At 47.4% G+C, this 15655-nt stretch overlaps 1 protein-coding gene across 18 annotated transcripts in view; it reads right to left on the bottom strand.

The window, feature by feature from the left end:
• VPS13B (vacuolar protein sorting 13 homolog B) overlaps window positions 1-15655 on the bottom strand; it is a 765680-nt gene that overhangs the window by 16132 nt on the left and 733893 nt on the right. For all 18 annotated transcript variants that reach the window (XM_044382679.3, XM_048212588.2, XM_048212589.2 and 15 more), the window contains 3 exons: window positions 10750-10868; window positions 4756-5564; window positions 630-806 (listed from right to left, as the gene is read on the bottom strand). In XM_044382679.3, coding sequence (XP_044238614.2) covers window positions 630-806; window positions 4756-5564; window positions 10750-10868 — 1105 coding nt within the window. The remainder of the gene's footprint in view (window positions 1-629; window positions 807-4755; window positions 5565-10749; window positions 10869-15655) is intronic.

Genomic DNA, 15655 nt, shown 5'->3' with positions numbered 1-15655 from the left:
GAAAAGGGGACTCAGATGGCCCTTGTTAGTTCCCAAGTCACTGCCAACCTGACCAAAATATCGTCAGGCACACACGGATAAAACGAAAACATGCCCTTCACGTGGGCAGCAGCCTGGCTTCTGCGCCTGGCGGACCGTCTGGGCCACAAGATGGCACTGTTGACGTGGCCTGCTAGCCGGAGGCCGGCTGCTCCCCGCCAGAGCGGCTTCCGTGTCAAAACGTACCCATCTCCTTCCAAAAGTTATGACAACTGTATCTACATTAAAAAAAATGATGAGGCAACACAGTGTAGGGTTTCTGATGTTTAGCAGAAGTCCTGAACACCTTTAATATTTCTGTATTTATCACATGGAATAACAGTTGAGCCAATCTCTGTTTTCCCAATGGGAGGTTTAAAATTCTGAAGTTTCTGAAACATTTTCACACACTGCCGGCAAAGAGTGATCTGTTTAAAACATAAGACATTCTATGTGAGCTTTGTTACAGATCCAGCATTTCCCTGCAACCCAACAGGCCCAGCAAAGGCAGAGGCACGTCGCGCACCGAAAACTTCAGTGTGTTCTTTAAAAATAAAAAATAAGGGAAGGAATAAAAATGAGGCGTTATGAAAAGGAACCAGAACAGCTACCTTTGGAAATGTGCTTTACGAAGGATGTTGTCCCTCTGGAAACGCCGCTCACAAAGGCTCCCGGGCCTCTGGTCAGCCCTTCATACGGAAGCCTGAAGAAGTCGGCAATTCCGTTCCCGATACTGCGCACCAAACTCGCGGGGCTGCCGAGGATCTCCAGAGACCCGACCACCCAGCCTGTGGGGGACCGAACGGAGGGGTTACTGAAACCTTAAACACAGCACTTTCAACGTTTGGGAAAAGTGACCCATTTTCCCTGCAATTCATTTTTCACACTGGAATTGAGAATGTAATAAGCTCGTCCGGAGCAAAACATGGGCAATAACTCCTTCCCTGTGAATTCATAAATGGCAAACTTTCATACTTTATAAATCAACGTGATCCTTTTGGCAGCCTCGCAAATAGCTTTACTCTGACTTCCTTGCCCGAGCCTCCTGTGCTCCTGCTACAAGGGACCTGTGTGCAGGGGACGCAGACTCCCCCGCCCAAGGAGAGGCGGTCTCTTAGGGCGCAGGTGTTTGCAGGCTGGGAAGTTATCTGTAAAACCAGCCCAGGGCAGCGGAGGCACCGGGAGGAGGAGGAGGTGGGGCCTGGTCGGGGGAGGAGGCCAGATGCTAAATGGGGTGTCGCAAAGGAGAGGCAAAGTTCTGACAAGGATGGAGGAGTTATTTTTAATCTTTCCCAATCCTACCAAGCTGAGTGCTTCCCTTTGGAGCGGAGCTGGAGCCAGACAAATGTCTCCCCTTCCACCCCAGCTTCAGTTGTGTAAACATCGGTGACATGGACATACTGATTAGGTTAGCGAGAGGGGAGTGTTCCCTTCCAGTGTCCCGGGAGGGGAGCTTTGGATCTGGTTTCCTATTCGAGCGGGGGCTTGCCAGGGGCTGGCCTGCTCCGTGGCCTGACTGTGGTGTCTGATGCCTCGTGGGAACATGGCTGTGGTGTGAACTGCAGCAGTGGCTTCCCTTCACCTTCCTCCTCAGGGTGGGGGCTCGGCTCTCACCCAGGGGACAGGAGGTGCAGGCAAGGCCAAGGACTAAGCGCAGGATTCTAGACTGGGCGGCTTCCTCTGGGAACCACGGACCCTCCAGCCTGGGGCTGAGAGCACTCTCGTGGGGAGGCCGTGGGGCCGGGACTCATGTGGGAGCCAATCCTGCCTCAGCAGCAGATTCTTGGAGGACAAGCCTGGGACAGACACTCCGTCAAGTCACTGATCCCAGGGGGTCAGGAAGGTGTGGCTGCAAGAAGCAAGCCAGAGCCCTGAGGGTTTCTAGGCCCAGCCCCTAGAGGGAGAGGAACAGTGTTAAATTTGGAGCCCACTCCTCTTCTCCGGAACAGTAGCTGGGTAACAACAGGGAATCATTTCCAGAGACACGGACTATAAAGGGCCAGCCTATGGGTACAAGGCATTCAGCTTATTTAATGCGCCCAGCAATTGTGCAAGTGAAGGACTAGTCCCTCCCTTTACATAAATTCAGAGGAGCTAATGACTACAGGCAGAGGGGACCGAGGCGACTCTGACATGGTGTTACCCTGTCTCCACTTCCACTTACTTCTCCCAGGCAGGATGAGGAGGCAAGTGTGCTCCACTGTTCACAATCTCCTGCTGCTTAGACACGGGGGCTAGGTCTCCAACCCAGGTTTACCTGATTCCAGAGCCCACCCACCCTCTGTGAGCCTAGGCTGCAGTGAGGAAGCAGGATACCATGGAAGGTTGTGGAATATGGTTCCTTGGAGGGCTCTCTCTGTAGGTAAAGAAACAGCGGATTTCCTGTAGCCTGGAATAGTTATAAGGTTCCACCTGCAGGCAGCAAATTGGTCTAGAAACATCTTAATTCTCCTTCTCTCCATAGATTTCACACACAGATAAAGAAAGAAGAGTAAGCTATTGCCAAGCAAAGACCATCTACACAGACTAGTGTGGCGGGGGCCCAGTGTGAAGGGACACCACCCAGCCTCACTGTCTGGCTCCCCCAACTACCGGAAGGCGGGGTGTGGTCTCCTGGGTCAGGAGTACTGCCTGACGGGAGGGCCATGTGCGGACCGGAGCCACTTCTCAGTGGCATCTGAACTAGCCAGAAAAGGGCAGTAAGTATCCAAGGGCACCCCTTCTTTATTTTCCTCAAAAAGCAAATGTATCTTCTGCTTATTTGTTTGGAAATTTTATTGAAAAAGAGTGTCTGTCTCAAATTGAGACTTGCGTGTAGAGGGGCCCCAAGAAATTAGAAAGCCCACATGCTTTCCTTCCAATAGGGCTACTCATTTCTAATTCCTGTTCATGTTTAAAACCTTTTCAAGGTGAATCCACAAACTTCCCTAGAAATGAGGTCAGGGTAGGAACCTTCTAGTCAAGGTCGGTGGGCGAATCCTGTCCCATGTGAAATACAGATGCAACTTGCTCATCCCCAGGCCAAGCCCCCCTTCCCACAAGAATGCCAGTACGTTCTCTTGAATGCTCTTCTACCCGGGTGTCGGTAACCTCCTACCATCTTCCCATTTTGTCTGTAGCTTTTTAGTGACAGAATTCCCAACAGGCTCTAAAAACTTGGCCCTCTATATTAGAATTTCTTGTCCCAGCGTATAATGAGGTTGGGACAACGGCTCAGAGGATTTTTAGGTGGATTACAAAAAATCCAAACAGAATGTTCTTGTGAAAGCTCATTAAGAACAAAAAACAAAACAAAGAGCGTTTTTAGCACACAGGCTGCAGGGACATGGCTCCTTGGTGCCACAGTTGGGAGTTTCTTTGCCAGCTCATTACCTACATGGGTGCCCCCCACACCTCAGCATTATGGGGTGGCCTGGCGGGAGGCTTAGCCCTTCCCAGGCCCAGATCAGAGCCCAGGAACTTACGTGCCTGCTTCTCATGTTAAAAGCAAAAACTGCCTGAAAGGTTAAGTTTCTGGAATTGTTTATAAATATACCCATCTATTAAATTTGAAATGTTAACTGCTTATTTTTAAATGATTTCTTAGCAAGAGAGAAATATTTTCTTCATTGTTGTGCAAGCTATCAAAACAATAGTCCCAGCAGGGCCCTCCCCTGATCTTGTCATTTTCAGTTAAGACTTCTGGGTAACCTTATTAACTCTATGAATTTCATTACCGAGAAAATGTAATCTCACCAGTCTGGCAACAACATGGGTCATTTACTGCTACAATGTTAGCTTATATGGGAATGCTTTCACCAAGTACAAGGGTATAAACGTTTTTCTTTGTTACTCACAGAAAGGAAGACTGTCATGTTCTTTGCTAGAAAGAACCCACAAGACCAACTCTGGTTGGTGTTTGTTGCTTGAATTCATGGGACCACAAGGGGCTGGATAATCACACTGAAACCGTGTTGGAGTGAATTTAGGCGAGGAATGCGTGTTCTGACGCCCGTTACCACAGAATATTCTGAGACCACTCTGCCCCTGCACTCCACCGTTCGCACACAGTACTCGCCATCCGACCTTGTTGACACATATTCAAACCACCCCCCACAGACTTCTCCATCTCAGGTCTGTGGAGAAGCTGAGACACCAACCACTTTCTTTTTGCCATCGGTCTAGACAGGCCGGGCCACACTGGATCGCTAGAAGGCTCTTTATGCCTCTTACGAGCACACAAATCCTCTGAATCTCTCACCTACAGCTATTCATGGACTGACAACCTACCACTGGATTTCAGCCCCAGGGGCTGAGGCCTGGGGCTAGTTTTCCCGACTACACTAGCGTGCTAACACCGAGTCTTGTACCTGCAGGGAGCTGCCAGAACGTTCCTGCTACGTGGAGTTAAAATTCTAAGTTACCTAACAGCAGATTATCAAAGCTCCTATCTGCTTGAGTGTTTATTAAGTGCCAAGCACTTTTATTTGATCCTCTCAGAAATCCTAAAACCCATTTTATAGATGAGGAAACGGAGACGCGGGGAGGTTCAAGAACTCGCCTGGGCCTTCGCGCTGGCAGAGTGTGGATTTCAATCCGGCGCGGACGCACCGCAAAGTCCGCGCTTCCCCGCTCCCTGCGCCCCCCGCCCCACATCGCTTCCCTCGGGCTGGAGGTGGATAAGCAACCCCTGAAGCAGCTCCTTCCAGCCCAGGCTCTAGCTCACCCCGACCCTCGGCCCCTCGGCCCAGGCCTCACCTGCTCTGAAGAGCGCCCCCGCCGCATAGTGCATGGCCAGGGCGTGGACGAGCTGCCTGGCCGTGGTGAAGATGGGGCCTCGCTCGAACACCGAGAAGGAGAGCGGCGTGTGGTCGGACGCGATGTAGAGCTTGAGGGACGCGTGGATGCTGACGAGGAGGCTCACCGGCCGGATCACCAGCCTGCGGAACTTCACGGGATGCACCAGGGCCCTGGCGTGCTGGCTGACCTGCGCCGGCAGCGGCTGCTTGCCAGCCCAGGGCCCGGCGGGGGCGGCGGCCGGGCCCCCGGCGGGAAGGTAGGTCTCGAACAGAGTCTTGATGTAGTACACGAACGTATCTTCCACGTACAGCCGGGCCGGCTTCAGTTCAAAACGGAACTCGTGCATCTCCTCCAGGAGGCAGCTCTGGCCCTCGGTTAGGGTCAGGTGGACTCTGATAAAACAGTTCTTCTTGTACTCCTCCAGGTCCCTGCTGGACGCGAGGAGGCTCTGCATTTTGGACCACTGCATGGCTTCGGTTTTTTCTCCCTGGCAGACCAAGACGGCGAAGTGGAAATTGGACTTGTTGTACAGCTGGTTGTCCAACTGCAGGTCCCCACAGCAGACCTCCACACAGTGCAGCTGGGGGGCGGCCACAGCGGCCTCGGCCCCGGGCTGGGCACCGGCCATGGGGGCCACGTGGACAAAGACGTTGTCCAGGGTGAGTCTCAGGAGCTCAGACGATACTTCGTGGTGGGTGAGGTCATCAAACACCACCAGGCTCAGCTGAGTGATGAGCAGTTTCAATGTCACAGTCTTCTCCAGAGTTCTAGATGAGAAAGGGAAAAGAACATCAGTCTGCCTGCTCTTCGTTTTCTTTCCTTTTCTTCTCTTCCTTCCTTCCCTCCCTCACTCCCTCCTTTCCCCCACCCTTCCTCCCTTTCCTTCCTCCCTTTCCTTCCTCCCTTCCTTCCTTCCTTCCTTCCTCCCTCCCTCCCTCCTTTCCCCCACCCTTCCTCCCTTTCCTTCCTCCCTTTCCTTCCTCCCTTCCTTCCTCCCTCCCTCCCTCCTTTCCCCCACCCTTCCTCCCTTTTCTTCCTCCCTTTCCTTCCTTCCTTCCTTCCCTCCCTCACTCCCTCCTTTCCCCCACCCTTCCTCCCTTTTCTTCCTCCCTCCCTCCCTTCCTCCCTTCCTTCCTTCCTTCCCTCACTCCCTCCTTTCCCCCACCCTTCCTCCCTTTTCTTCCTCCCTTTCCTTCCTTCCTCCCTTCCTTCCTTCCTCCCTCCCTTCCTTCCTCCCTCCCTTCCTTCCTTCCCTCACTCCCTCCTTTCCCCCTCCCTCCCTCCCTCCCTTCCTCCCTCCCTTCCTTCCTCCCTCCCTTCCTCCCTCCCTTCCTTCCTTCCTTCCTCCCTCCCTCCTTTCCCCCTCCCTCCCTCCCTCCCTTCCTCCCTTCCTTCCTTCCTCCCTCCCTTCCTCCCTTCCTTCCTTCCTTCCTCCCTCCCTCCTTTCCCCCTCCCTCCCTCCCTCCCTTCCTCCCTTCCTTCCTTCCTCCCTCCCTCCCTTCCTCCCTTCCTTCCTCCCTCCCTCCCTCCCTCCCTCCTTTCCCCCTCCCTCCCTCCCTCCCTTCCTCCCTCCCTTCCTCCCTTCCTTCCTCCCTCCCTCCCTTCCTTCCTCCCTCCCTCCCTCCCTCCCAATAATGCCTTATTACGCACCTCCTGATATTCCACCAGATTCTCATAAGAAACAAATAATTCAACTTTCAGTTTGTGGTGTCTGACAGAACCGGTCACATTCCCACAACAGCACTGGGAAATGTTCCCTATGGGACTATTACAAGTTCTTGTCATGTTCTGTATGTGCTTCCCTTATCAACACCAGATTTTTACTCCAAAATTCTTCTAGTGTTTGGGCACTAATTCTCTATCACGATCATCTCAAGGCAGAAAGGTAAAATCAAATAACTAAAATTCCCTACCTTGAAGTAAAGCAAACAGAAGAAAACTTAACATTCGCCCCTGGGACCCCGGCCCATCTAGCCAAGTCTCGGCTGTGGGCTCTGCTCCCCCACCATTTCTAGAGCTGACCTGCTGTGCTCCTGCCTCGGGTCAAGCCCTCCACGGTGTACAAGATCTTCCTGCTCTCCCCTGCTCCAGGGCATCACTCCAGGCTTCCTCTCCTCCATCCTCATCTTTTTCTTCATTACTAACAACCTACAACTGCATTTCTTATAGGCCCAGGGACTGAGGCCTAGGGCTAGCAGGCCTCTGGCTACTCCTCAGTTTTCTGCTCCCCTTTCATAAAAACTACACACCCTGTCTGCTGGCTGCCTTCCATTCCCTCTTCATCTTGCTCCAAGCGGGCTTCTGCCCTTGCAGTCTACCAAAGCAACTCTCACCAAGTGACTTCCCTGTCACTTGGCCTTTCACTGACGGCCTTATGGTCTGTGGCTCACTTGACCTACAATGGCATTTCACCTTGTCGATAACTCCTACCTTCCGGAAACATTCCCTTTATAAGTCTTCTCTTGGCTCTTCTATTCATGGTCCCCCATCCTTAGTCGTTGTGTGACCTCCTCCTCTTGTCCCTGACCCCTGAAGATTAAGGTGCCCAAGGTGCAGCCCTTGCCCTCCCTTTGCAGATCTCACCCAGTCTCGTGGCCGGATACGTCGTCTCTGTGCTGAGGACGCCCAGTCACATCGGCAGCTCAGAACCACCTGACTGCCAGCCTACGATATTAACTGCCTCTCCACATAGTCACTCGTCTCAGCTTGTCGTGTCTGTCATCGAACTCCAGATCTTACCCCCACCTCCAACCTACATACGCTCTTTCCTAACTCAGGTAAGGGCAGCCACGTCCCATCACTTGTTAGAGCACAATTTGGGAGGAGTCCTTGATACTTCTGTTTTCAACCCTTACCCAGTGCACCAGGGAGATCCCACTGGTTTTTTCTTAGAAAGCACATCCAGAATCTGACCGTTCCCTCCCACTTCCACTCACCCCACCGCAGTCTGAGCCACTGGCATCTCTAGTTTGAACTGTAACAATCCCTTAACTGGTCCCCTGACTCCACCCTTGCCTCTCTATGGTCTCCTTCAATGAGTCAGCCAATGATTGCCTAAAAATTTAGGTCAGATCATGTCACTTCTTCACTCCAGTCAAGTGATCCAGTGATTTTCCCATTTCATTCAGAATCAAAGCTAAGCCCTACATAAGTCCCCTCTTCCAGCCCTCACCTCTCTGACCTCAGATGCTATGACTTTCACTTCCAGCCACTCTGATTGGCCCACATCGGCCTCTTCCCTGCTCCTCCCACGTGCCAGGCACACTGCTTCAGACCTTTGAACCGGCTGTGCCCTCTGTCTGGAAAGCTTTTCCACCGGATATCCACATTATTAGCCCCCCTGCAGCTTTTGAGTCTTTGTGCTCAAATATCAACTTGTGGTGAGGCTTACCTACACTGGTTTTAAAAATTATTCTCTCTCTGTCCCTATGCCCTGGCATTCCTGGTCTTTCTACCCAGCTGTTTTCATCCCTGCAGAAAGCCAGCCTTCTACTGTACCATAAATTTTCCTTTTTTCTTATGTTTATTCTCTGTCTTCCATTCTACATCTATGAGAACGTGATCATTTTCTCAAAAGCAAGGATTTTGGTCTTTTTGGTCACTGTTGTGTCCCCATCCCTAGAATAGCATCTGGCATCCAGTAAGCAATTGAAAAATATTTGAATAAATGAATTAAGGGAATATTAGTAAATATCTGTGCCTTTCCTATTTCTACCACTGAATGTATAATTTGTTGCTACTATGATTAAATAATGTACTATTGATGCCCTAGACAAATGTTTCTGAAATGGTTATATAGGTTTGAAATTTCGTGTTATGTAATTTTATAGAAGTCTCCAATTTTGTTATGCTGTTGATTTTTTTTACAAACACTTCTGGGCAAAGAAAACATTTACCCATCCTTGTCTGAAATACTGGAAGTTCAGATTAATAATTTGGCAGGTCAAAATTAATAATTTCTTAACCATATATGAAAAGCAAGGAACTCTTTTAGAAAAGGGCTTAAACAAATATATGGAAGTTGGTATAATTATTTTACATTTTAAATAAAATTTTAATAATAATACACTTCTGATGATATACTAAATTCTTCTTGTAGAAAATTAAAATGCAGAAAATTATTAGATAATCACTTATAAGACCTGAATCTATTAAAAATTTGATTCCTTCTTTTGAGTTTTAGTTCTAGGAATGTTTTCTGTCCATGTGTGTGTGAGCATGTATGAGCAGAGAGGTATTTATGTGTGTGTGTGTGTGTGTGTGTATGTGTGTGTGTGAGATATAGGACTGGTCATATTTGTATATTCAATTTTATATTGTTTGCTTTATTTTAGATTATCATATGCATTTTTCTATTCCACTAAAATGCTGTAAGCTTTTTTCTGTGGATATACCATTTATGTATCATCCATTCCCCTACTGCTGGGCATTTGTGCTCTAAATATTTTGCCACTCTAAGTAGCAATACGATAAATCTCTATCTTTGCCCACTTTTCTCACCACTACTTTAACTCTTAAACTCTGAAAATTCTAAAAGTGGAGTTTCCAAGGGGCGCCTGGGTGGCTCAGTGGGTTAAGCATCTGCCTTCGGCTCAGGTCATGGTCTCAGGGTCCTCAGATCGAGTCCCGCATCAGGCTCCTTGCTCAGCGGGGAGTCTGCTTCTCCTTCTCCCTCTGCCCCTCCACCAGGCTCATGCACGCATGCTCTCTCAAATAAATAAAATATTAAAAAAGAAAAAAAAAAGTGGAGTTTCCAAGCCAAAGGGATTTTCTTTTTTTCTTAAGTAGGCTCCACCTAGTGTGAAGCCAGCCCAGTGTGGAGCCAAATGCGGGGCTTAAATTCACGACCCTGAGATCAAGACCCGAGCTGAGATCAAGAGTCAGATGCCTAACTGACTGAGCCACCCAGGCGCCCCCAAGCCAAAGGGATTTTAAAGCTCTTAATACATGTTTCTCAAGTGCTTTCCAGAAAATGGCAAGTTTATACTTCCACCTGAACTGTATATGATGGCACATCATTGTTACTTTGTTAAGTAATATATCTTACTGAAATTTGCATTTCTTTGATTACTTATATTTCCTCTTCCTAGAGTTTCTGATCATGCATGTGCCTTTACTTTTTAGAAGGAGGGGCTAGCTTCATACTATTCCTACTGGATTATAGGAGTTCTTTTTTTTTTTTTTCCCATGGTGTATAGGTTTGTTTATTCACTTTTTATGCCCTCACCTAAGGTTTTTAGTTTTCTTGTTGTAAGTTCTGTTCATTTCTGTTTACTTTTTTTATTATTATTACGTTACGTTAGTCACCATACAGCAGCACATCATTAGTTTTTGATGTAGTGTTCCATGACTCATTGTTTGTGTATAACACCCAGTGCTCCCTGCAATACGTGCCCTCCTTACTACCCATCACCGGCCTATCCCAATCCCCGCCCCCTCCCCTCTGAAGCCCTCAGCTTGTTTCCCAGAGTCCATAGTCTCTCATGGTTCATTCCCCCTTCTGTTTACCCCCCTTCATAGTAGTTCTTTTAAATAAAGCGTATTAACTCTTTGGTTCATGAGTGTAAAACCTGATGGCAACACTCGAAAGGGTAAATTTATTTTTGAGGTAGCTCTAATTGCTAAGTCAGATTACTAATTACTAGGTTGTCAAGTGGATACAGAAGTATTAATTTGCATTTCATGCTAATGCTAATATACGATTTTAAAATGTATGTCTTAGTTTTTAAATCAGTTTGTTAAACTTACCACCGGAAGGGGTACCAAAGAAGATAATATACTGCTACTTTTTATAGGTATGATTTAATGCTAACAACCACATCCTTATCGATTACACAGTAATTCACCAAAAGCTGTAATGTATATATAGAGATGATAAAGAAAGGTAAAAAGCAGGTTTATGACTCTATAATGGGAAAGCTTACCATACTGCTACTGGGATAATAATCCTACCTGTTGGTAGCGATTAAACTAGGCCCCACTTTTCCTTCTGGGGCCACAGTGATGAAGACTGTGCCACACTGGAGGACAATGTCCACATACACATAGCCAAAGCCAGTCAGGAACACAACCTGCAAGAATAATTTCAAAATCTGATTAAAAAGAAGAAACATTACTGAAATGTTTGCTTTCAAATGTCTTAAGTTCTGATTCAGCACCACAAACACTTGCTGGTTATATTTCTTTATATCTATGTGTACAGGCTACTCAGGTGACTTGAAATGAAAAAAAAAAAAAGAAAGGTCAAATCCAGATTTTTCAATATCCAGCTGTAAGGTTCACAGCAAAAAACAATGACGGATGACAGAGCATGAGCGTCTCCGTTCTCCACTTCTTTGGAATTGGCAGATAGCTCTGTGTGGACTGGAGCCCAGCTGTGGGCCGGCTTTATGTGTGCATATGAATCTCTGTGGAAAATAATCCCCTGAAACTCAGGACTTGAAACACAACATGCAAAAAACCTTCAGACTCTTGAGTGTTGACCTACCACCATGAGGATGCCCTTCTATTCTGGGAACACAGAAACGTACTGGAAAACCTACCAACAAGAGACACCATCATCCCCTCGAGGTCCCTCAGTCCCTCACCTACTTGTAACAGTAATGTCAGATAACTGCATTTGCTTGGAGTCAAAATTAATTTTTCTTCCCTGGGAAGGTGGACTAAGACCCAAGAAAAGGTTCTATCTCAGGAGCCAGGTGCCAGGCTAGCAGAACAGATATCCTTTCAGCATTAAATACCGAGGCTGCTTAAATGGATAAATATTTGAAAACAGAACTATCGGAAACACAAGTCCAAGAACATCATGTTCACAGCCAGCATCACCTGAGAGTAGAGGCAAGCACTCTACATTGGGGAACGTCGATTTTGATAATTTGCAGTATCGATGCAGTCCAAGTCTGGGCCCTTGATTATTGTCAGGACAGTAAATAAAAGAAGACTGGAAATTCCTGGATGAAGGAACAGAGCTAGGTGCCTGCTTGACATGGAGTGAATGTACTCTAATTCTGGCCGGACGAGGAGGTCCTGGGAAGACTATACACAGAACCGCAGGACAGAGTCGCAGACTCAAACTGGGAAGTGACTTCAGGGTCACTGGGCTTCTTTTGTGCACGACAGCTCCTCCTTCAGAAATCCCCAGCAGGTGCAGCACCAGGGCGGCTGGACATCGCGTCGGCCCCCTCCCGCTCATCCGCAGCGCAGGGCTCATCGGATGCTCCCACCTCTGCCGCCTTCTCCGCTAGTGCCTCGTCTTTCATCCCGTGGCCACTGCTTTAGCTTAGGCCCTTGCCTGCCACTCAGCAGCCCCTCTGCCCCTCCCCCACACGGGTCCTTTCCAAATCCTGTGTATCTTTGCACATACTCCTTAAGGATACCTTTTTCCATGGAGGTACTCTCTAGTTTTCCTAGTCCTTTCCTCAGCTTGATACTTACTCTGACATTCCAAAAGTACTTTAACCATATTTCTATTTGGTCACAAATCTGTATTGTTTGCAGTCCGGTAACCTGTTTGTACACCTGACTCAATTACTAGATTGTCAGTTTCTTGGGGGCAGGAGTGGAGTCTGTTTGTTCTCTATGGACAGGTTTCCCAAATGGACTGTTTTGCAAAAATACATTTCAAAAGACCCTGTATCCTGAATTTGCCTTATGTGTTCAAAGGTAAAAACTGAACTTGGGGCCCAGGTGCCCCAGTTGGTTAAGTGTCTGCCTTTGGCTCAGGTCATGATCCTAGAGTCCCGGGATTGAGCCCTGCATTGGGCTTCCGGCTCAGCGGAGATCTGCTTCTCTCTCTGCCTCTTACCCCACTCGTGGTCATGCTTTCTCTCTCTCTCTCAAAAATATAAATAAAATCTTTAAAAAAAAAATTGAACTTGACTAGGACAAAATCTAGAATGCAGTCAACTTAAAAAATGGCTCAGCTCATGAATCTAAAACAAAACAGGTATTATTTCAGAAACATTCACATTTATTACTTTGTATGATATACAAAGTAAGTCAACTGCTTTTTAAAAAGATTTATTTCTGGGCAGCTGGTGATCGTTGGTCCTGGCGCCCTTAAAAAGAAAAAAAAAAAAAGAAATAAAAAGATTTATTTGAGAGAGAGAGGGAACCCATGGATGTGAGAGGGGGAGCAGCAAAGGGAGAGGGACAGAAGCAGCCTCTCCGCTGAGTGTGAAGCCCTACCTGGGGCTCAGCGTGGGGCTTGATCCCATGACCCCAAGGTCATGACCTGAGCAGAAATCAAGAGTGGGATGCTCAACTGACTGAGCCACCCAGGCACCCCAAGTCAACTGCTTTTTTACTAGGCTTATAGACATGGATTATTCATTTGGCACAAACCTTTCTAAGGCCCTGTGCTCCCATCTATACTTCCCTCTCTCAGTGACTGTAACTTCAGGGCATGTCCCAGGGTTTCAGGAGAGAACTATCAACCCTCAAAGGAGGGAAGGAGAGGATCAAAAAGGGAAATATATATTGTTCTGCTCATTCTCAAAGTCATCCTATGGGATTATGAAATGAGGATACTGGTTCCTTCCAAGATAGTAAAGATAAGTCAAGCTGATGGTTTTTGTTAACTGTCAAAGGGACTCTGAAGCAAGCACATGGACCTAAACCTTTAAGGGACTTCTCGTCAAAAATCTGGACTTTGGAGAAAAATTTTGCTGGGTGTTCCTTTCACTCACCACTAGAATGGAAGAAACATGGACTTTAGCTCATGTCTCTTTTCACTGGTAGAGAAACAGCTCATAATGCCAAGCATTTTGTACAGTGGCAGCTCTAGGGGTTAGGGAGTTAGGTATCTAACTGCCAGAGAAATTAGGCACCTGTACCTACGTTCCCTCAGAAGTTTTAAAAACAAATCCTTGTTTTGGTCTGATGGTTTGGTCGTTTAGTCATTCAACCAACTATATGATACTTAAAGTGCACCTACAAAGAGCAAGGCACTGTATTAGGGATGGGGAAGATCATTTTTTTTTTTTTAAAGATTTATTTATTTTGGTGAGAGAGCGAGCACATGAGTGGGGGGCAGGTGAAGAGGCAGAGAGAAGCAGACTCTCTGATGATCAGGGAGCCTGATGCAGGGCTCAATCTCATGACCCTGAGATCTGAGATCGTGACCTGAGCGGAAATCAAGTGTCAGATGCTTAACCGACTGAGCCATCCAGGTGCCCCAGGGACTGAGAAGATCTAATCATACCCTCAAACTGCTCTCAGCTTAGCTGGTGAAAAAGCCAAGGACACAAATGATGAGATAATAACTAATAATTCCAGGGCAGAGATGTAGAACGGTCTGTATAACTCATGAGGGCAATGGTGTGTCCATTTTCTTCAGTACTTATAACCAGTACCTGGTATGCAATCAAGATCTGAGTGGTCATCATCTCAATGTGGCTTCTGGGGCAGAGACTTCCAGTGTCCACCCATACCTAGCTCCTTCCAGGCACAGAACAGGGTTATACTCCTCACCCCCTTGCAGTCAGGTTTGGCCACGTGACTAAGTTCTGGCCAATGAGCTAAAGACAGAATTGACAAGTGTTACTTCTGAGCCAAAGCATAAAAGAGCCAGTCTTCTTCCTCTGCTGCAGAGACTGAATACAGGCTTTTTGTTCTAGATCAGTGGCAGGACAAATCCAATCCACAGCCTGTTAATTGTAAATAAAGTTTTAAGGGGATATATCTACGCTCATTTATTTACATATTATCTCTAATAGCAGAGTTGAGAAGTTGTGACAGAGATTGTATTGCCTGCAAGGCCTAAAATATTTACTGAAGGAAAAAAAGAAACTTTTTGAAGAAAAAGCTCACTGACTCCTGGTCTAGCTGGTTGTGGCAGACTGTTACACAGTCAAGGAGCTGCACACCCAGCTTCCAGGTCCTTGCTCAGTCCCTTCTGCTCCAGAGCTTGGCTGTGACTGCCATCAGATGCTGGGATATCAGCAAACACGAGGCAAGAAGCCTGGTAAAGCTTGTTTCCTGGGGTTTGCCCTCCTGCCAACCATGTGAGGAAGTCTGGTTTAGCCTCCCTAAAGAGGAAAGACCACATGGTGAGAGAGATGCCCAGACTTCCCAGCTGAACTCCTCCCTCTGCTGACTTCCAAGTGAATGTGGTTGCCTGAGTGATCCCAGGTTCATCCTGCAGAAAAATCACCCAAACAAACCTTCAGACTCATGAGATGTTCATCACTTTCAAGCCTCTAGGTTTTGGGGTGGTTTTTTACAGTGGGGCAGACAGGAGGTGATGGAGACGCCATCAATCTGCACCCCTGAGCAAGCATGTAGAACAGAGCTCCCTGGGCACAAAGCATAAGCAAGAAGTAAATGCTAGAAAGGTAGCAGAACCTAGCCTATACTAATATAATATAGGTATCAGTACTAGAAGTAGGGTTCCAGCAAAAACCTAAAATAGGAGTCCTTGGCTTAATGGTCAGGCAGTAGGAATTGATATCGAAAGACATTAAAGTGGCAGTTCATGTTATGAAGTAGCAAGACATCGAGTACGACTGTTGTCTAGATTACCTGGGAGGCAGATTATAAATCTAACCCATTTGTACTTCCAGAAGATGAGGTTTGGAAACAGAACATTAGTAGTGTGTGTTGGCTGCTATTGGCTGTCGCTGACAATGTATTCTGAAGAGACCAGCTTAGGAAAGAATCGGCCAGTTTGCAAGTAACAACGAAAGAGAATAGAGAGATTCCAGAAATTCAGGGCCTTGCAAAGCTAGAAATGCTTTTAAACCTCTAACAGCAAGAGACTGAAGATCAGTCTTTGACTGTGAAGGCAGGTTAATACTCTGCCTTAGGGCTACGTTTGGCATCACACTCATTGTGAGAACCTCATAATTGTCAGAGTGAC

Source organism: Ursus arctos, unplaced genomic scaffold (genome assembly GCF_023065955.2).
Source record: "Ursus arctos isolate Adak ecotype North America unplaced genomic scaffold, UrsArc2.0 scaffold_6, whole genome shotgun sequence".
Lineage (NCBI taxonomy): Eukaryota > Metazoa > Chordata > Mammalia > Carnivora > Ursidae > Ursus > Ursus arctos.
This window is presented reverse-complemented; position numbering and strand designations above follow the sequence as displayed.